General features: G+C 32.0%; 2 protein-coding genes and 1 long non-coding RNA gene across 4 annotated transcripts; all 3 read left to right on the plus strand.

Annotated features, from left to right (window-relative positions):
• Positions 1-295: 295 nt before the first annotated feature.
• LOC101243983 (aspartic proteinase-like protein 1) lies at positions 296-8,948 on the plus strand. Of its 2 annotated transcripts, none has more exons than XM_069297198.1 (10): positions 296-904; positions 1,984-2,122; positions 4,004-4,279; positions 4,405-4,632; positions 4,811-4,949; positions 5,022-5,092; positions 5,173-5,272; positions 5,505-5,565; positions 5,738-5,809; positions 8,358-8,948. In XM_069297198.1, exons 2-10 carry the CDS (start codon positions 2,019-2,021, stop codon positions 8,612-8,614), a joined length of 1,308 nt encoding a protein of 435 aa, XP_069153299.1. In that variant the 5' UTR covers positions 296-904; positions 1,984-2,018; the 3' UTR covers positions 8,615-8,948. The 2 variants fall into 2 exon arrangements, with proteins under 2 accessions (XP_069153299.1, XP_004237424.2); XM_004237376.5 differs by having other exon boundaries at positions 4,038-4,279.
• A 5,947-nt stretch (positions 8,949-14,895) lies between these two features.
• On the plus strand, positions 14,896-16,324 carry LOC138347917 (uncharacterized). Its single transcript, XR_011220478.1, has 2 exons — positions 14,896-15,271; positions 15,844-16,324. It is a non-coding gene; the product is annotated as an uncharacterized lncRNA (long non-coding RNA).
• A 2,981-nt stretch (positions 16,325-19,305) lies between these two features.
• Positions 19,306-20,560, plus strand: LOC101243699 (metal ion binding protein). Its single transcript, NM_001321275.1, has 2 exons — positions 19,306-19,621; positions 19,996-20,560. The coding sequence occupies exons 1-2, from the start codon at positions 19,465-19,467 to the stop codon at positions 20,295-20,297; spliced, it is 459 nt and encodes a 152-aa protein (NP_001308204.1). The 5' UTR covers positions 19,306-19,464; the 3' UTR covers positions 20,298-20,560.
• Positions 20,561-21,960: the final 1,400 nt, after the last annotated feature.

Here is a 21,960-nt window from a genome sequence, read left to right on the forward strand (position 1 = left end):
GATTTGTTAGCATTTAGATTGAGAATCTTATTAGTACGTTCACAAGATAATAATTACATCCAAAATAATGATTGTGAGTACATTCTATCTTTCAACTCTTTGAGTGGCTTAATTATATAAAATAATAATAAATTATTTCACCCTTAATCAAAATTCAAATTCAACTATAGTTTCAAAATAAACTCATGATAAAATTTAAATTATATCAAAATTTCAATACGAATTTTAAAGCGAAATGTAAAAAAAAAAAAAAGTGTGTATGTGCGTTATATAGATTCCCACCACAATGCTTAGTGACACGCGTGATCTCCATCTTCGTCTTCTTTCTTACTCCTCACCCTTTCTACTTTCCTCTCTTTCACTTGCCCAAAAATTCTTCTTTCTCTATAACCTATACATATAGACTATATATATATACAATCACCCACCTACCCCATAGCCATTAATTTTATCCCATCTTACTCTATTATTTCACTCTGTAAATAGAGAGAGACCCATCTGTATACACATTTATTTGCAGTATATTATGATGAGGAAGACTTTGTTAAACTAGATCTTGGGTAAGTGGGTGTGTGTTTTGAGGAGTTATTGTAATTCAAATGGAGATTTGGAAAGTGGGTTTTGTAGCGATGGTGTTGGGTTTAGGTATACTGGTTGAATGTGGGGTGTCGGATATGTATTCCTCAAAATTAGTTCATAGATTCTCTGATGAAGTGAGGAAAGTTAGGGTTTCAAGGAATGGGGAAGTGGGTGTTGTGTGGCCGCAACATAGGAGCTTCGAGTATTATGGGAAGTTGATGAACAGTGATTTGCAGCGGCAGAAAATGAAGCTTGGTCCTCAGTTTCAGCTACTTTTTCCTTCTCAGGGTAGCAAAACGATGCCGTTGGGAAATGACTTCGGATGGTTCGTTACCCTCTTTCTCCTTTCTTTATCCTTCTAAATACATATCCTTTTGAGCAAAGTTTGATTTACCACTATCTTAGGGGTAGAGAGAATGTTTTCGACAGACTGTTTGAGGGGTTAATGAATCCAACTTTCTGAAAAAAGAGCAGTGATTGTTGTTAGGAGTGACTTTTAATCACTGCGGGTATAGTTAAGGATTTCTTGTTTATATATCCAACATGTTTATTATAATATGTTGCTAATTGGGAATTTTAAAATATGGGTTTTGGAAGCATTAATGAAAAAGTGAATGGGTCATTAAATAATAGGGACAAATTTATCTTCTAATTGTATGGTCTAAATTTGGTGTTTTGTCAAAGTTCTATTTTTGGGATGATGATGTGACATTTTTTCTTGTTTGGAAGCTTTGGGATATTTTTTAGTTTCAAGTGGATGTAAGTGCAATTAGGACTTCATTGATTTTTGGCTTTTGCCTGTCTGAGCAATTTATAGTTTGTTGTTAAATAGAAACAAAAAATTGAGTTCTGAAAACATTTATGAGAAGTCAATGGTTTTTTAAAGAACATCAAATGTGGATGGTGGCTAAGTCCCAAGACAATGGTATGTTATAAATTATCCCATAATTATTGTAACTACAAGCTACTCCATAATTAAGTTTGCCTTGTAGATTATCCATTGAATACACTAGATTAGCATTTGCTAAAAATGGAACATAGTGGAATCAGAGTGGAGTGATATGGAGAACTGATGCATGTACCAGTGAACAGAAGGATTATGGGATTTGATTAATGTATTATTGTTCTCCTTGGGGTGGAGGGTGGGGTGGGGGTGAAATGTAGGATGTTACTGAAAATCTTTCTGAAACTAGCAGTTCTGCTTGAACTTTGAAGTAAATTTTAAGTTAGGGGTTTATCAAAGGAAGGTTAATGTTGTATGTGGATTACATTTTTTTGATCTGTAACATTTGATGCAGCTTCTAAATTGAGGCTTAAATTATTATTTTTTCCGTGTTTTATGTTGAAGAGTTGGCATTCTGGGTTATAGAATGATCCTAATCCATATTATGCACTTTTGCTCAGGTTACATTACATGTGGATTGATATAGGAACACCAAATGTTTCTTTTCTCGTTGCACTGGATGCTGGAAGTGACTTGCTGTGGGTTCCATGTGAATGTGTACAATGTGCTCCTCTTTCAGCCAGTTATTATAGCAGCCTGGTATGCATTATTAGTCAAGAATGTTATATCACTATTCTAAATGTTTGTTGCTAGCTTCTTGCTGGGAGTGACTGCAAATGGGTTAGGCTCGTAGATGACATTTGCCTTTGCTGGTTTTAGTTGAGCAGTTCGACATCCAAATCAAGCTGCAAAGTTATTTATCAAATAAATACGGCACAGTATCTTTATCTTTACCTCTATAGTTTCTTCTCAAAAAAATGTTTTCTTTATTGTTGACATTTAGCCTGCTATAGAAGGATAGGTATGGTAGTTAGTAGTGAGTTGTGACCTGACTTTGAACCCAAACACCATACCTTTCTATTCTCATTTAAATTTTAAAAGAGGTGAATTATTTGGAAGGTTGCAATATTTTCATTGGAACATACAAAAGGTCAATTCTTAACCTTCAGTTGAGAGAGATCACGTCCACGAGGTGCTTTGTTGACTTCTGATGTTTTCTAATGCGTTAGGAATTATATTAATTTCATACTGCTAACGAGCAGTTAATTTCTTTTTTCAAGTTTTGATGTCAATTACATGAGAAGGAAAGAAGAAGCCTTAATCACTAGAACTTGTAACACTTCCATTTATCAGGTAGACAAGGTCTCATACTGCATTCAGAATGTTTCTTGTTTATTCTGATTTTCTAACATTATATTGGAGTTGGGGAAACTAAAATTGGGCCTTTACTGGTTAAGAGCCTGTTTGGATTGGCTTATTGCTTTTGGCTTATAAGCCAAAAGCCATAAGTTAGAATTGTAAGTGATTATAAGCACTTTTTAATCTTATCCACACTTCAAAAGTGATTAAAAGCTATTTTAGCTTTAAAACACCTAAAATAAGTCAACCCAAACGGTCCAAGTATTCCGTCCCCGTCTATAAACTTGTTCAAATCTTGTCCTATTCTTTATTTGGTTTCTGTTCCTACCATTTGTCTTTTAATATCTTCTTCTTTTAGTTTTAGTTGATAACTGATCATGATTACTCTGACTGTTTGATGCCACTAAACAAGTAGTGTGATACCACTTTGAGCCATCTAAAAATAACTTCCCTAAAAAAACTGAAGTTTTACTTTTGAGTATAGAATAACAGAGAGGTCTAAGGCCATTTCAGATACGTTTAGTATCACCAATGCCATCGGGTATGATCCTTATGTTAGTTATAATTTATGCCTATAGTAGACAGAGATCATGATCCTTAATGTTAGTTATAATTTATGCCTATAGTAGACAGAGATCACCGGGGAGCTGATTATACTAAGCTTGTTAACGGGGAGGTTTGGGCACTTGGAGGGGTTGAAGTGAGGTGACTGAACTAAACGGGCCATGACCAACCCACAATGGCTGTTTTGGTCAAAGATAGGTTGGATCAGTTTAAGCGAAACAATTGGTCTGGACCCCACCTGTCTAGATTGACCATCAATACTTTAGTCACAATTGGCCAGGTACGTTAATATTGGCCTAATTGGACACCTCTATAATACATTAAGCCACCAGAGAAACAAGTTAATCTAAAAACTGAATACAAAAAGGAAGAAGGTTCCAACAGAATAAGCGTCAGGTAAACAAACCTGTGACTATTATGTCTTCATGGATGTTTATGTCATCTCATCTTTCTACATTGTATTTGGACAACTGAAAACAACACGGTTCATAAATTATGTTGGAAACTTCAGAAATTTCTACATTTTATTCAATATCATTTGTGAACTGTCTTGTCACGTAATGGGAGGTGAGAATAGTTTTATTGGAGTTGCTGGCTGTCCTAATAAAATTACTATTCTCATTTCCTTTATATAAATATATGTACTCGATGTAGATGCGGAGTCTTTGCTAATACAGCCTACAGGTTTAGCACTTATATCAGATGATTGATTGGCAGGTGCTCCCTGGTATTTGGGGCATCTATTATGCAGGATAAAGATCTAAATGAGTACAATCCATCTGGCTCAAGCACAAGTAAGTTCCTGTCGTGCAGCCATCAGTTGTGTGAATTGGGCTCAAATTGCAAAAACCCTAAGCAACCCTGTCCGTATACTGTGAATTATGTATCAGAAGATACATCCACATCTGGAGTGCTCGTGGAAGATATCTTGCACCTTGCATCAGGCAGCCGTATGGCAGCCAACGGCTCTGCCAGGGCTCCAGTCACTTTTGGGTGTGTCTCATTGAGTTGCTGCTTGTATCTCAAGTTCAAATAAGAATTTCGTGCATGGGACCATTTTCACGTGGTTCTGTATGCCAAGACTATATTAAACAGGTCTTAATTCTTTTTCATGTCAGATGTGGCAGTAAGCAAACTGGTGGTTACCTTAATGGAGTTGCACCTGATGGCCTTATGGGTTTGGGACCTGGAGAGATCTCAGTTCCCAGTCGTCTTGCCAAAGCTGGATTGGTTCGAAACTCCTTTTCTCTTTGTTTTAAGGAAGATGATTCAGGAAGGATTTTCTTTGGAGACCAAGGGCCTGCTGGCCAGCAGACAACTTCTTTTCTGCCTTCAGAAGGACAATTGTATGTCAACTTATGAATTTTAGAGACTTCATCTTACCTTATAAAAAAGAACCCTTGCGAATTTTAGAGAATTGATTAGTTTGTGTGCTGTATTTGTCTGTTTACCTCTGCTGTTGTCTTGCATGCATGGGTTGTTATACTGTGTGTTGACTCACATTATGAGTAATTCATGGTCCAGTGTTACTTATGTTGTTGGCGTGGAATCATGTTGTTTTGGGAGCTCCTGTATTGAGCAGACGAGCTTCAAAGCCATTGTGGATAGTGGGACCTCATTTACATTTCTCCCAGATCAAATTTATGATAGAGTTGTTAAAGAGGTAAGCTTACACCTACTTGCTGCTTATTGTACTATAAAGTGCAGTATTTTAATTGTCCTTTTCCTGTTACAGTTTGACAGAAAAGTGAATGCTACGAAAGCTAGCTTTGAAGGATATCCTTGGCAATATTGCTACAAATCCAGGTAATGACATATAAGATAAAGAAAGATTTACTTTCTTGTTTCTGTGCATATGTACTGAATGAGTATTTGAACCTAGTCAGTTCTGAAGGTTTACCGAAGATCCCTTCATTTACTCTGAAGTTCACGATGAATAGCAGCTTTATAGTCCAGGATCCCGTATTTATGATTTATGGCAGTCAAGTAAGTGCTCGAACGTACACCACCTGCTTTTGCATCTCAGAGATCAACATTCTGGTTCTTTCAATTACATAATCTGTGAGGCATCCTATGTTTCCTGCTCTTGGTTATTTTATCATGCCAGCTTGTGGTCCTTCGCTTCTGATCATTTCGACTCATTCACCAGTACTGTATTAAATAGCCTGTCAGGTATTTATATGTTGGTCATGTTTGAATATATTCAATATCGATGTAGGGTGCTGTTGGGTTTTGTTTAGCTGTGGAGCCTTCAGGCATAGATATTGGAACGATTGGACGTAAGCCTGATCCTCTTTTCCTTATGGTTTCGTCTCTCTATACTTACAACTGCAAATAACCTCCACCTGCTAAAGTAGGGGACGAAAGCGGAAAAAGTTTCTGAATGCAGAAGTGTGTTGCAATTTCCTCTCTCAATTTTTTGGAAGTGCTAATAATCATTTTCCTTTACAGAGAACTTCATGTCGGGATATCGCATGGTGTTTGATAGAGAGAACATGAAACTGGGCTGGTCACGCTCTGACTGTGAGTACCAACTTCTGATTAATAATTTCTTCGTCTGATCTGGATTTAGCTATTCTCTCTTTATTCTTTGTAACCATGAGTGATTAATTTGAAAGGAGTTCATTTTCTTAATTTTATTTCTTACAACCTTTTCTTGTGTATTTAGAAGTTGAATTGCCTTTCTACACCCAACAAGAGTTAATGTGCTACACAAGCTTGTTTCGCATTTTCACTAAAAGATTATGATATATTTTGCATGATCTAATTGCACAAAAGGGGGCTTGAATTGGGTTACCAATGTGATGGTCACTGTGTTGTGAAAGGCGATCGCCTCGTCGCCAATGGCAAGAGGCAAGGCGAGGCGACCCTTCATCGCCTTTTAGCTTTGTGGCGAGGGGATCTTCAAAAGGGACGCTATGACGACAAAAGGCTAGAGGCAAGGGGCGAGAAAGGTGCCGCCTTTTGTATTTTCTTTAAAAAAAAAAAGGCGACAAATCTAGGATTTTAAAAGTTAAAAGGTAATTTTAGGATTTTTGACTAGACTCCTCCGGCAACTAGCCAGGCTTTTCTGGTGACTCCAAAGTCTAACCAATACATATTTCTTTTTTTTGAGAAAGTTAACATAATACATATTTCTTCTTTACTTTTTTCAGACTTGAGTCACTTCTACCTTTGTTTTGACTTTTGTTCTTTTCTTTCTCATTCAAGTTGTAGACTTTTAGTATGTACTATCTATTTTTACTTTTTGAATTGAAAAAATTGCTAATATGTTATTGTTTGATTATTTACATATGCAATTAAATATCTTAATTTTTTGGTATTAAAGGGTGCCGCACTTCAAAAAGGCGAGCGCCTCGCCGTTCGCCTCGCCTCGTGGCGAGGCAGACCCTTGTCGCCTTTTATCGCCTTTCGACGTCCAAAACGCTAGTGATGGACCAGGTTACTTTATCTGTTTCTTATGAGTAGTTTGTGGAATGAAGTAAGCAGATGACAACACACGTTTTTTACATGGAAGTTGGAAACAGCCAGCAAACAAGGGTGAAAAAGCCAACACCTACACCTGTGCAGGGTTTAACCCAAACTTCACTAAAACCATGAGCCTCTATAGAATTCAGATTACAAACACTTGCAACTTAAGGGACTACTTTTAATCCTTTGCCCCTACAATCATTATAATGTATAGCTAGATTGCAAAACAATTACAACCTAGGAAACAACTCTAATCCCTCTTACAACAATCATGAAGTTAACCCTAAATTGAAGCTAATTTTTCCCGATAAAAAATACCTAAACAATGCTGCAAAGAAAGGTGAGAATAGGTACAACTCAATAACAATCCTAATACAAAAAACTATAATTGAAGACACTGTGACACATATACGTGGAAGGTGTTCCTTCATTTTGTTCCTTTGTATCAGCACACACCTTAAATGGTTAGACACGAATTTATGAATGTTCTTCATTTTATGCTTTGATTGTACTATGTCTCTCAGTATATGTGTGTGAGTCTTTTCAATTAAGCAAGTTAGTTAAATAACAGATGCTTTTGAAAAAAAAGTATTACTTGAAGTGTTTGAGTTTGAGACAAACGCCTTGATTTACAGTTTACACAGCCAGACTTGTGCAAACATTTAGGAGTTCTATTTTACGAAAGATTATGTAAGATCTTTTCTCAGACTCCCATATTCTTCTTATCCTTTATTCCTATCTGAGACTCCATTCATAGAGTTTTACCTACAGTCAAACTCTTGAATGGAATATGAAACTGTTGTGCCTGCTTCATTCAGTTTAGCACCTATTCTATGTTATTTATTTGGTCCAGAACTCCTTTGATCCAAATCATTTGTTAACCATCAAAATATTTCTTGAATGGAACATGAAACTGCTTTTCCTGGTTCATTTAGTTTAGCACCTGTTCTAAGTTATTTATTTGGTCCAGTTCAACTCCTTCGACCCAAACCATTTGTCAGTCATCGAAATATTCTAAGTCCAACAGATTATGTTGTACATTTACTATGGTCTGCCGGATACTATTGACTTTATTAGTCGAACATATGAGTGGAAGTTTTGTCTGTCATGTTAGCCTCTACGTCGCTTTCTCCTTCAGTTGCTTCTTGAGCTCATTCAAACCACTTATCTCTACCCTTCGGTCTATTTGTAGTCTATTAGGCGTTGTCGCTTGTTGTGTTTGGCCACATGGTAATTAACGAATGTGTTTGCAAGATTCTTACTGATTGCCATCCTCTAGTGTTGAAAAAAACTTTGTTAACTATAAGGAACTATTAACTACACTATATCTGTCATCTGGATTCGGATGACAATGGCTTGCAACTAATTTGCTTTGTACCTTAGCTTATTTCCATTGTTTACTTGTCCGGAAAGTGAGGGGGGGGGGGGATATTTCGGGTAGCAGAGGCAAGGGAAGCTTTAGCCAACTGTAGAATTCTCTTTTACATTCCTTTTGTCAGGGACTTCCATTTTAAGTGACAGATGTTCCTTCTCAACAAATGATACTTTGTTCTAATAAGAGTGTTTGGATGTCTTTCTGATAAGAGTCTCTGCTTGTCAGGTGAAGACCTTACTGATAATAATAGACTGCCATTGGCTCCAGCAGATGGTAGCTCGCCAAACTCACTGCCAGCAGAACAGCAGAATACCCCTAATAGCTCAGGAGTTGCCCCTGCTGTTGCCGGGAGGACGCCCTCAAATTCAGCAGCACCAGCTAGTCGGGGGATGCCATCCAAGTTATGCTTAACAAAGTTGCTTTTTCAGTTGCTGCTTGTATCAAGTAACTTCCGATGGTCCTTACATACATTTACCTTTTAAGCTTGATAATGGCATCCCCTATAGGTTCATAGTATTATAGATGAGTAGTTTCCCGTGTAAATCATGTTTCCGTCTTTTGGAGCCGTTTTTGTTTTCTTATTCCCCATACCCCGCCTTTTTCGGGTTTATTGTTATTTTGAGATATTAGCCATTAGATAGGATGGGGTGGCTAGATGAAGAGCTTGTTTTATGCATCTTCTGACTTGGGATGTTCAGTTTGGTGTTCCCTTATTAGACACTGTTATAAATACATATGTAATGCATACTGTTGAATTCCATTCATATGATTCTATTAAGTTTGTCCATTTAGCCCCAAAAATGGAACAATTTCCAATTTTCACTTTTTCCGCTGGACAAATATTTTGGAACATCTTGTTTTGTTTTTGTTTTTAAATGATATCTATAAGTTGTGTATTTGTGGTACATTCCATACCATCTTTAGTTTCAAATCACAAAATTTAATTAAAATGAGAAATTATATGAATACACAACTTCTTTTCTTATATTTTCTACTAATTGGAAAAAGATACATAAATTCCTACCCTCTCCTATTCTTCGATATACAACTTCATGCTATGCATTGAAACCTATGTGGTGTATTGGTATGTTAGAGTTATATATCTGAAATCGTTATGTGACGTATTGAAACATTGAGGGACATATATGAAATTGGGACATAATGTATCAAGATGGTTTCGATATATCTGAATTTTATCAATTTTAAGGATTTTTGTAATTTGAAAAAGAGTAGAGATATAATGTTATTAGCTTTTAGCACTATAAATTTCTGTAAAATTTTCAAACTAAAATCTTGAATCAGGGGAATATCAGTTAAAGAAACAAGGGCTACTTAGGATTTCATAGTAATAGATATTTTTAACTATAGGGGCTGAGCATTTTTTATTTTATTTTAGAGTTTTATCTGTTACTGATGAAATGCCCCGTATATTTAACACTTATTTTGTACTACTTGTATCAAAAATAGAAAAAAAAATTGTCAGTGTCTTAGTGATGTAGATTCCATAACCAAACAACCTTAATTGATTGCAAGTATTTATTTATTCGTTCTATAATAAATAGTGTCCTTAGTACTGTTGTTATTTCCAGACATTATAAACATTGTTTTTATTAGAATAAGCCCAAAAAGACAGCTTTGGTTCTTCTTAGGATTATTCTGCGATTAGGTAGACAATTGTTTAATGTAATAATCCTTTTAATGGGAGCTAACTTATAGATATAATATACATTGTTAATTAATGCAATCATAGTGTTAATCAACAAACCATTTCAGTAAGTATTGTGTAATATATTGTGTGTACAGAGTCCCCTTTTTTTTTTTTCTCATTTGACGTTTGATGTCGGAGATATAAAGCAAATGTATCGAAAAAGAACGTTAAAAGAATGACTTAATTATAATTAGCTCAAATATAATTTTTTTTGCTCGATTTTGATTTTTGATATTCATATAGATGCCGAAAAAGTCTCACCCTTGCAAATAATTGCTTTCTATTTTTTCTCATAGCAACAAACAACAAGGGCCCTACTTCAGTTTCTGTACTTCAGTATTTAATTACATAATGTTTGTTTTAATAATTGGGTCCATAGATATATAGACATCTAATACCTCAATTGTTTAGGAATTAATTTAACTATATTGGCATCATCACTCATAGAGTCATAGTATTAGATTATCAACACACGAAAGTACTTGGAACTTTTCCTCTTTAGCAATTTTTTTTATGAAATTAAACTATTTTATCTTCATCACTCATAAAGTCATAGTAATAGATTATCAACACAAGAAAGTACTTGGCATTTTCCTTCTTTAATTAATATTTTTTTTTTTCTTAAAATTTAAATGTAGTTAAGTAAGAATTGCTTACATGATTGTAACATATTTGGATTTTTTATGGGAAAATTGTATATTAGCAAATTAATAACCTAAAATAAATAGAGTAGCTAGGGTTTGATTTAATTGTGCTTCATAGCAAACGTTTGCAAAAAATTGCCAGGCGCCTCTCTCCCAGTTATCTCGCTCGCCACTCTCCTCCAATTTCTCACTCGCTTCCTCACTTTTTATACAAACACAAGTGTATAAAAGTTGTTTCTAATTGTATAAAGCAGATAAAATTGTATAAATATATATATATTTGTGTTTTCCTCTCGCCCCTCTTTCAGATCTCGCTTGCCACTCTCCCAAATCTCGCTCGCCACCCTCGCCTTTCTCACTTATATAAACAGAAGCGAAATGTATAAATTGCGTCTCTGTTTGTATAAAGCGTGAGAAAATTGAATATACACATGCAAGTATATATATTTCGTCCTATACACTTATAATTATACAATAAAAATACTTCCCTGCCCAGTTTCTTTTGCCTTTCTCTCTTTCTCGTTTTATACAATTTTCAAATTGTATCTAATCTCTCTCTTTCTCGTTTTATACAATTCGATTCAATTGTATATTCCTTGTCAAGTCTCTTTTGTCTTTCTCTTTCTCATTTTATACAAATTCAAATTGTATATAATCGTTCTATACACTTATAAATAATACAATTCATTTTATGCACTTCGTTTTTATACAGTTCTCTACCCAAGTATCTTTTCTCTTTCTTGTTTTATACACTTCGTTTTATACAATTTGCTTCAACTGTATATGTATAGCGAATTATACAGTTTCTATGTTTGCTATGGAGCACAATTATGCAAACTTTACTATAGCATACAAATATAAATTTTTTATTTGCTATATGTGAAAGTTGCCCATTTTTTATTCCCTTTGAACTAATTATATGGACATAATATTTATTTTCCATTGAGGGGTTTCATATTTGATTAGTAGGTTTTTTTAAAAAATAAAATCATAGGCTTCTATCTTAGCAAACAATGGTAGATAACTTGTTTTTTTTCTTTCTTTTTTCTTAACTTTTTCATTAGTTAAATATTACAAGTGCTAAATGGCTTCATAAATTATTTCCAAGTCGTACTGTCCATATATATATATATATATATATATATATATATATATATTTATTATAAAATTCTTGCTTCACACGTATTTTAATAGCTACGTGTGCATGAACTTTTTAGAAAGGTAAATATAATTACCAAATCTAGCAACACTTTATTTGATATTATTTCTAATCAATGGGTGGGTTTGTTAGTTTTTGGACTATGGATGGGCATATGTAAAAGAAGACAATGAAGAAAAAAGGGATGTTTTTGTAAAAAATGGAATTATTGGGGGCCTACTGGAGTGCATGATTGACTTTAGGGCTCCACCTTTCATTTTCAAAAAAGCTTTTAAAATATTTATATAAATATGTCATTTAATTTGATCTTATATCTATGTATGCACAAATAGACGCATAAATTTGTATAATTTTTTTTTAAAAAAAATATATACGTTCTACGTGACATCCCATAGAACATGTATTAAGTCACGTAGGACACGTATATCTACTTATTTAACTTTATACAAATTTAAATACATAATTATACACGCCATAATTTAAAAAACATAAATATAAAATAAAATAAAATTATAAGACATATATATTATTCCATAATATTATAACCTAACCTCATTACTTTTTGGTCTTTTAGCTACTTTGTCCTTCCTTTCCTTTTGTGTTCCTAGTATCTGCCAAGTTTATAGGATGATGCTAAATTGTGTCTACTTTAGAGTTCCCATCTGCCTAATATATAAAATAATAAAAGACGGTGGATGCTTTAATTTTTTTTCTCATAGTATATGTTGTTAGGTCTATTATTAAAAATTATATCTCCAAGAGTTTAGTGGTAAATATGCTATTATTCAAATTGTAGGGTCATGAGTTCAATTTTCTACTTTTAGGGCCAGATTTACGGTGTAAGTGTGTATTAATCAATGAATCATGTGAGTTTAATAACTTTTGTTTAGATTTTAAGTATATATAAAAAATTTAAATATGAATATATGATTGTGAGTATAATTATAATTGAAGTGTTTGTAACTTAAAATTTTTATTTGCTATAAATTGACACAACAGATTTAATTCAAAATAAGGTACTGTGATGTATGTTATTGGTAAGACGTGTGAAAAAGTTACCAATATATAATTTGAAATTATGGAGGTCACTTACTTTAGAGTATAAAGATCTCATATCAAATAGGATCAAAACAAAGTATCTGAATTGCAAATTCAATACAACTCATGATGCCAAAGAAAGAAAGTTTCAAGTATATTGAGTCCAAAGTTTAAGAAGATTGGAAGGTTGCTGATGATGCTACACATTGTATTGAAGCAAGATGAGTGAAATAAATGTTCACATCCAGAATATATTGCATTAAGAAGGTATCGTCAAGACCCAAACGTAAATTCTATAGGGCATTACTTCTTAGAGCGCATATTGTTGTATGTGATAGTTTTATCCTGTCAGGAATGCACTCATTCAAACGATGAACAAGGTGTCAGTAACCTCTGTGACATATAATATAAGGGAAGCCAGAATGAGATGGTTCAATCATGTAATGAAGGAGGCCATGGATGCACTAGTATAGAGGTGTACACAGGAGTTAGGAGAGGTAGAGGTAGGACGAAGAAAAAAAAGGGGGCACAAGATGATTACACAAGACATGACACCACTTTAACCACTTTAGCTTACTGAATACATAAATAACCCTAGAAAGAAAGGTACATAAGTCCAAAGGCGTGGACCCACATGCACCTGATAACTTTTTTTAAAAATCGTATATATACGTATAGATAGTTAATAAAATCGTAATATGTATAATAGTGCACTATTATAACAAAAGGACGTCTAGGTGCACCGAAGGCGCCATATTGAACCATTGATGCTCGTTTTTCAATCGCCCAAAAGGCTGGTTTTTTTTTTTGAGAAATTACTTGGACGAGTGCCTTTTAATTAATAATTATAGATTTTAGTCATATTTTTTATTTATCACCATATATAGTAATACTATGTATTAAAGTAAATTATGTATGCAATGTACATGTATTATAATTGTTTTTTTAAAATATGTTATGTTTGTTTGGTAGGAAATTGACAAACTGTATTTCAAGTGTCTTAAAATATGTGACAAATGATTATCCATCAATAGAATTTGTATTATATGTGAATAATACATTGTTCTTTGTAATATGTATTAAAGTGTATTATAAATGTATTAAAGTGATCAAATGGGGGGAAAAAATTATTGTTATAAATGATAAATATTTTTTAAATATAATATATTCATGTAAGTTTCCCCTTTTTTAAACCTTAAAACCAGTTTTTTTTAAGGAAAAAGGGTTTGATATACCCTTCAACTTTGCCATTTGGAGCTGATATACCCTTCATTATGAAAGTGGTTCATATATACCCTTATCACATATATCCTTACTGTTACAAAATGAGCTCACATATACCTTTTATTTAAAAGAAGTTAAAAATTAGTTCTAAATTTGTATTTTTTACTTTTATTTTTTTATAAAAATTATTTAGGGGCATATATACTTCTTCTATAAAAGTTCAAGGTATATTTTTTTTTCATAAATAAATTATTTTTTGACTTTTTTTGTTATAATTATTTGAGTTTCTTATTGTTATTTTATTTGATAAATAATTTTCTATCCCTTTAAACTATTTTTTTTGTCTACATTGTAATTTGATTTTTGTATTAGAAGAAAAAAGTTTCGTCATCTACAATAAGTTTTTCAAGAATATTAGTGAAACATAAATAAATTTGATTATCAAAATAATAATTCTAAAGGGAAACTTACATAAATATACTATAATAAAAAATATTTACCATTTATAGCAATAACATTTTCTTTTCACTTGACCACTTTTAATTCATTTATAGTACAAGTTTAATACATGTTATAAAGATAAATTTATTATTCAAATATAATACAAGTTTTAATGATGGATAATACATTTTATTACATTTATAATACAATGTGACAATTTTTACCAAACAAACATAATATATTTAAAAAATAATTATAATTCAAATATATTGGATACATAATTCAATTTTAATACATATTACAGATTTATCACAATGTTTATATAAATTGTAATAAACAAAAAGTATCGCTCAAATAAGTAATTATTTTTTAAAATGTATTAATTCATGTAATTTTTTCAATTCTAAATTACTCATTGAAACAAAAAAAAATGTTTTGAGGAGGATTAAATTTACTACTATGAGATTATATTTTTAAAAATTAGATTAGAATTTATTTTTTTTCTTTTGTGTTAGAGGATAAGGGTATATGTGAGTCATTTGTATATAAGTAAGGGTATATATGAGTCACTTTCATAACAAGAGTATATCAGCTCCAAATGACAAAGTTAAGAGGTATATCATACCCTTTTCCCCTTTTTTTAAAAAAATTTAAAACCAATTTAATTTTTTTTTTACAATTATCCTTTTTTAAAAATGTTTTATATTAAAATTAGTTTTTCCCACCTCAATGCCCCATCCCCTTTGGTAACCACCCTTTTTTTTGCCATCTCATTTGGCCTCATTCTTTTCTTAATTGAAAGTAAAGGCAAATAAAATTTTTAACACAATTCTAAATAAAATATAACACTGTTAGAAAATATACAACTTACAAGCACTCTTCATTGCATAATTGAAGTCCTGCTCCCATTGTCTCGCATAAATTGGTAATTTTTTATTTATAAGTAATTTTTTTTTTGTAAAATTTGTTGTTGATTCTTGTGATTTGAAATAGATAAATTTTTGACGAACATAATTCTTCTCAAACAAATGCAAGTTTTAGAGACAATTTCTTTGCGTTTTATAGATGTGTTTAATTTACAATCACTTAAATCAGATCCTAGAGAAAGAATACCTTTTAATAAAATTCATTATTAAAAAGTTTTGAGGCCTAAGCAGGGTGCTTTGCTAACCTTACCATGAAGTCACTCCTACGCTCATCCTTGAGCCACTCTTTGTGGTGCCCCCATCTTCAAATTTTGAGTTTGCCTCTACATATGTCAAGAATTAAGATAGAAGGTTAATAGGAAGATGAATATTCTCACATTTTATGTGTGAGAGGGAGGGGCCTAATCTTAGTAATATTATTTAGTAACTGCTAATTGATCTTGGACATATTTATATGCCCAATTAATATCCATCTTTAACGTCAGTTTAGGACATTATCTAATCTAACTAGCATGTTTTGGTTCAAGATTGCGATGATTGCACACTAGTATATATGATTAGTGATTTTCAGGTTACAAAGGGAAATGATCAAGTATTGGAAGGAAAAGGAGTTGAAGGCGACAAGATGTAGCCAGGCGCGACACTGGCACGGCACCTCAACAACCCTGATGCAGCAAGAGCATGACGCGCTAGGCCAAGCTTGTTTGAGGTTGATTTCAGGCACACTGGCAGCGCGGCGCGCCAGCCTCCAGAAGCAATTCTGGCGCGGCGACTCAGCCTTGTTGAAGTTTTTGAAGAAAGTTGAAGTTTATTTTCCTAATTACTATAAATAGACCCTTAGGGCCTTATTATAAGGGTTCGACTTTTTGATTGGCGTGCAAGAGCAAGAATTCAAGTTTGTAATATGTTTTAATCTTCTAGCTCTTTTATTTTTTGAAAATCACATAAACAATTGTCTTTTGTGGTTTTTGAATAGTATGAGTGGCTAATCGCACTAGTTCTGGGGCTGTAGCTACAAATCAAATGTTGAATATTATTGATTTTTGAGTTAATTCTTGGTTGTCAACACAAGTTACTTCTATATTTTTGTTTTATTATTTTATGCTTGATCACCATAAGATAAACTTAGTGTCTAATCTAAAATCGAGAGGACAAATTAGATAGACCAGAGGATATAGAGTGCTCGATTGACCCATTAGATTGAGGTGATTTGTGTTCAGGACTGACACTCGAACGACCAACTTGCTTGGTTACGAAATAAGATTAAATATAAATGCTCGCCAATTAGCTTAGTTGTCCCCGCTCAACGATGTATTTAGGTATCTAATTGGGAGACGAGAGATGTGTAGCCCGTCTCATATAATTAACCCTATAAACCAATAACTTGTCAACCAAAATTAGTTCGAAGTCAATACTATGATGCATGAGATTCAACATATGTTGCAGCCTTGGAATTTTTTTTCTTGCTTGAAACACCATCTTTAAGTCGTTCAATCTTGGTTACTTTTATTCATTGCTAAAATAGTTGTAGTTAATAATCAATCATCAACTCTTAAATCAGTTAGTTAGCTTTTACAAAGCTGTAGAATTAAGTGTTAAATATAAATTGATTATAAGTCTTTTGAAAACGATAACTCGTTTCTAAAAAAACCTATATTTCTTGTGCAACTACATATACTTGCATGTGTATTGGGGACAACACTAATCTTAGTAATATTATTTATAACTGCATAGTTTTTTATTATTCAATGTGTATAGTATTTGTCACTTCATTTGCTTTGTGTATTGGAATGTTGTTGTCGTAGTACTTTTTTCTTGTAATGATTTTGTAAATTTTCTTTTTTTTTTCGATTGTTTATGAGAAATGATGTCTCTATTCTACAAAAATAGTAACATGATTTATATATCTTATCAGCTCTAGACCCTATTTATAAATTTATATTGGATATATTAGTGAGATAAACAGATTGAAGAGACGAAACAAAAAGTAAATTTTATCTAAGCAAAACAGTTATGGTGCTATTCAAGCAAAGATGAAATCTTGAAACTAATATTGATCTCTTTCCACAATTATTAAAATAGCTATTAACAGTAATAAATATGTGCATTAATAAAAATATTAAATTAATATTTATTAATTGTCATTTCATCTATTATCTTTAAAGATTTAAGAAATATTTATAGTAAGTATTAATTGCCATTAGAAAAATATATTTAATAATAATTAAATTATCATCGTGCATTAATTATTACTAAAGATATTTTTGGTCTAGTGTTGCCAACTATGACAAGACAAGGGAAGGTAAATGTAATTAAAAAGCACGTTGTTACTTTGAAAATAGTGAACATTTTGTCAATCAATTTCCTATCAGCTCCTACAAATAATTGGAGATGAAATTACGGTCAAGTTTCAAAAAATAATTTTTTCATTTTACAGAAAAATGATTTATATTTGACCAATTTCCTTGAGAAATAATTTTATCTATTTTTGATGAGCATATTATGATTGGTTATTTTCTTTAAAAAAATTCAATGGGTTCCTTCATTTGATTGATGACGAAATAGAACACGTTAAACATAAATACTCATATCAATTGTTACTTTTAAAAAATATATAAAGTTTGAAATGAACAAATGAAAGTGAATGTAAAAATATTTAATACTAATTAAAATTAGTTTTAGATGGGGAGCTCTTTCCACGAGTGAAATGTCATGAAACTATTTTTTTTAATAAACTGTTCCTTCTACACGAAGGTTGATAAAGATGAGTTATTAAATATGATAAAGGACTACTTTGGATTTAAGTAACCACTATGTTTATAAAATATCTTTATATACTTAAATTAACTAAAATGTCTTTGTTAAAAGATAACTACTACTCAAAGTCGACAACTAATTAGCAAATTAAAACTGTTAAGCATAATTAATCATATGATCCTCCCAATCTATAGTCCTAGTACAGAACTTTCGTGTGAGTATTTTGGAAAAGTAAAATGTTTTAACATGAAGAAGGCGCCTAAAATAAAGCCAAAAAAACAACTCACACAAACACGTCAAAATCAACTCCAAACTACTCTTTTATTTCAAACCAAAAAAAAAAATAAAATCAAAGACACGTCATAGATGGTGATGGAGTGATAAATATTTTATTATTCTTACTTAGAAATATTTATTTTGGATCCTCCTAACCATAAATTCATCTTTATTATAAAGAGTTTTATCTCAAAATAAAATTTTTAAACACGAATCTAAATTTAATCGAATTTTATTATAAAATTTTCTACAAATCAAATAAAATGAAGGCAGCTCCCTCTCATCTCTAACATTGACGGTTGTATTTCAAAAGAAAAATCTATGATATTGACACCTGTCCTTGTGAAACACGTAACAGCTACTCTCTCTATTATTGGTGGTTTAACGTGGCCCACACTTTCTTCCCCCTTCCACACTAACTCTAATATATATATATATATATATATATATATATATATATATATATAAAACTTATTGGTTTCGTTTCAGAACTATTGATAGCTTTAAAAAAATATCATACATATGATTAAGTTTAAATATACTTTCAACATGTAACATGACATAATAAGTAGTCTCAAACTTTTCTAAAAATATAAATTTCTTAATAAAAAATCGAGAGAAGTATGGTAAACACCTCTAAATTTGACGAGAATTTAGAAGTGTATTTTACTCATGTTGCAAGATCATCACTTAGTCAAGTTAAAAAGTGTTTTGACAGTAATAAATTAGCATTGAATTTATGAGTATTTTCAATATTTTAATTTTTTTTTTGGGTTAAATTCCAAATTTGCCTTAATATACAAAATTTATTTAGATTTACTCTTAAGCTAATACTTTAGAAAATATTTTTTTGGTATCAAACGGAAATCTATGTGTTGTCTAACCGGGGCAAGGGGGCCACCCTAGTCTTTTTGAACCTGTTTAGAAAAAAGGTGCCAAAAAAACGTCTATAAAAGAGGTAGGCAGGCAAGTGCAAAAACAAAAGAAAAGTTTAGTAGCCCTTTTACTTTTGTTCTTAATTAATTAAGCTAATTTGTGTGTTAAACAAGAATCCAAAGGGAAGTTTCTTACAAACTCCCCACATTTCAGTTAGCTAGCTACTATAAATTAACTCATAATTACACCATTTTCTTAATTAATTCCTCTAAATTAAAGAATAATGGGTGTTGGAGGAACATTAGAGTATATCTCAGAAATGATGAGTATTGAAAAGCCAAAGAAGAAGAAGAAGCAGTTTAATACAGTGGAACTTAAAGTTAGAATGGATTGTGAGGGCTGTGAAATGAAAGTCAAAAATACATTATCTTCCATGAGTGGTAAGTTTTCTTATAATTAGCTAGCGTTACGTCAATATATTTTAAAATTTATCTTCAAATATTTGTCTAGAAATAATCTAACTTCAAATTTCTTAGTTTATTACTCTTAATTGTATAGCCACAAATTGTCCCCCTTCTATCCTAGTTCATGTTAGATGTACTTTTTACTTTTCGAAATTCAAACGGTATAAACTTTGATCAATATTTTAATTAATTTATTCTTTCATCATATTGATATATGAGAAGAATTGCAATTCGTAGTATCTTTCATATAGCTTTTGAATATTCAAAAAGCTACGTAAATTGGGAGGGAAAAAAAGTATAGTATGACTTATTTAAGGTCAAATATTTATTTATTTTTGTTAACTATTTAGGAGTGAAATCAGTGGAGATAAACAGGAAACAACAGAAGGTGACAGTAACAGGCTATGTGGAACCAAACAAAGTGTTAAAGAAGGCAAAGTCAACTGGAAAGAAGGCAGAGATATGGCCTTATATCCCATACAATTTGGTATCCCAGCCATATGCTGCTCAAGCTTATGATAAAAAGGCGCCTCCTGGCTACGTCAGGAGGGTCGATCAGTACCCAACCACGGGTACTGTTGCGAGATATGAGGATCCTTCCTATGTCAACATGTTTAGTGATGACAATCCTAATGCTTGTTCCATCATGTAACTTATTAAGGTACGAGAAAGCTACTGAAAGATGGCACGAGAAAACACAAGTTCTTGAGCCGAGATGGGTCTATCAGAAATAGCTTCGGATTTCACTAATAAAATCACGCTGAATATGTTGGTTATTATATGGGGGTGAAAAGTTAATTGTTGTATTGTAAGTTTTGCATGGGTTTTTTTTAGAGTCATTAAGCAGTCTCAGGAATTTTGTGTAGTAAAACTACTAGTACTTGTAGTTATTGAATAATAATATACTTGAGTGTTCTTCTTTTTTTAAAAAAAAATATTATTCATAGATAAATTTATATAATAAAATTATGCCTAATCGATCGATTACATAGTCTAAAAGATAATTTTATCTGATTATCTATTAAAAAATCAAATTAATAACTTGAATAAAAGACGAGCTGCTACAAGGTCAAAAATTAAAATACATCAATGGTGTAAATTATTTTTAGTACTTTTACCATGTTATAATGGCTTTTATTCTTTTTAATGAATTAATATAGACCAGGTAGGATGATGAATATTTTCCTCTGGTGGTTGTGTACACAGCTGTAACATTGAGATCACAGCAAAGCTAGTTGTTAAGGTTCACCGTCTACATTTGTTACACAAGTATAATTGGGGCCAACACCTATGATAATTAGAAAATATATAAAAAAGAAGTAACATACTCTTTGAATGACAAATGGGGCCAACACCTACGAGAGGTTGGATGGCTGGTTGAGTCATAGTTGAACATGACGCTTGCTTGGTGGACTTAATTAAGAAATATAGTTGCACCTTTGCAATTAGCTATAACTTTTGACATGATAGTAAGTAAGCACTTGAGGTAAGTGTTGGAACTTGAAAAGGAAATTGTTGGGCGTAATGTTAACATCTTGCCTATGGCAAGGCCCACGAGAGGCTAGGTAGATCGGATCAGAGTCATGATCGAACATAACATTTATTGACGTGGACTTAATTAAGAAATAAAATTACGATACCTGGTAATAAACTCAAATAAATTGGAGACACAATGTTTCTAAAATGATCACACCTTCAATATCCCTTGGGAAATATGTCCCAAAAATCAAGACCACTAAGCTACGATGGTTTCTTTCATATGCTTAAAGAACAATGATAAAAGTATTCAAACAAATACTTTACATAATCATATCTAGATCAAAATCTATTTGCTCCAATAATTTCGATTCACATGGTGTAGGACCCACTATTTAAGGGAATGTACTTCTTATTAGAAAAAAAAATGCATTTCTAAGACGACTAAAATTCAAAAATTATGAGTACATTCAGTTCACTGTACCGAAATAAATATTCGATTACCTTCTAAACTTTGGACTAGGATGTTTTCACAACTTATTTTTCAAATTTGAGTTCAATAATTAAAAACAATGTCTTTGACTAAATCACATGCATGCATCATCCAAAAAGAATGAAGGAGACAAATGGAAGAAATATCTTAGTTTTCTCGTTTTTATTATCAAGATACTGTTTATATAAGATGCTTTCAAGAAGCATTTTGTTAGTAGCACTAATTAAGATAATCTTAACTTGTTATTAGGTGATATAGTGATTTTCTTTATATGACTTGTCCAATCGTCAGCCCCTGAGCTAGCTTTTGGGTTAAGTCAGACTCAAGATTCTATCAGACATATTAA

This window comes from Solanum lycopersicum, chromosome 4, assembly GCF_036512215.1.
Source record: "Solanum lycopersicum chromosome 4, SLM_r2.1".
In the NCBI taxonomy this organism is placed as follows: domain Eukaryota; kingdom Viridiplantae; phylum Streptophyta; class Magnoliopsida; order Solanales; family Solanaceae; genus Solanum; species Solanum lycopersicum.

Coding starts and splice junctions, on each gene's coding strand:
- LOC101243983 (XM_004237376.5), top strand. CDS start 600: ATGGAGATTTGGAAAGTGGGTTTTGTAGCGATGGTGTTGGGTTTAGGT. Junction 905..1,983: donor TTGGGAAATGACTTCGGATG/GTTCGTTACCCT, acceptor ACTTTTGCTCAG/GTTACATTACATGTGGATTG. Junction 4,633..4,810: donor CTGCCTTCAGAAGGACAATT/GTATGTCAACTT, acceptor TTCATGGTCCAG/TGTTACTTATGTTGTTGGCG.
- LOC101243699 (NM_001321275.1), top strand. CDS start 19,465: ATGGGTGTTGGAGGAACATTAGAGTATATCTCAGAAATGATGAGTATT. Junction 19,622..19,995: donor TACATTATCTTCCATGAGTG/GTAAGTTTTCTT, acceptor TTAACTATTTAG/GAGTGAAATCAGTGGAGATA.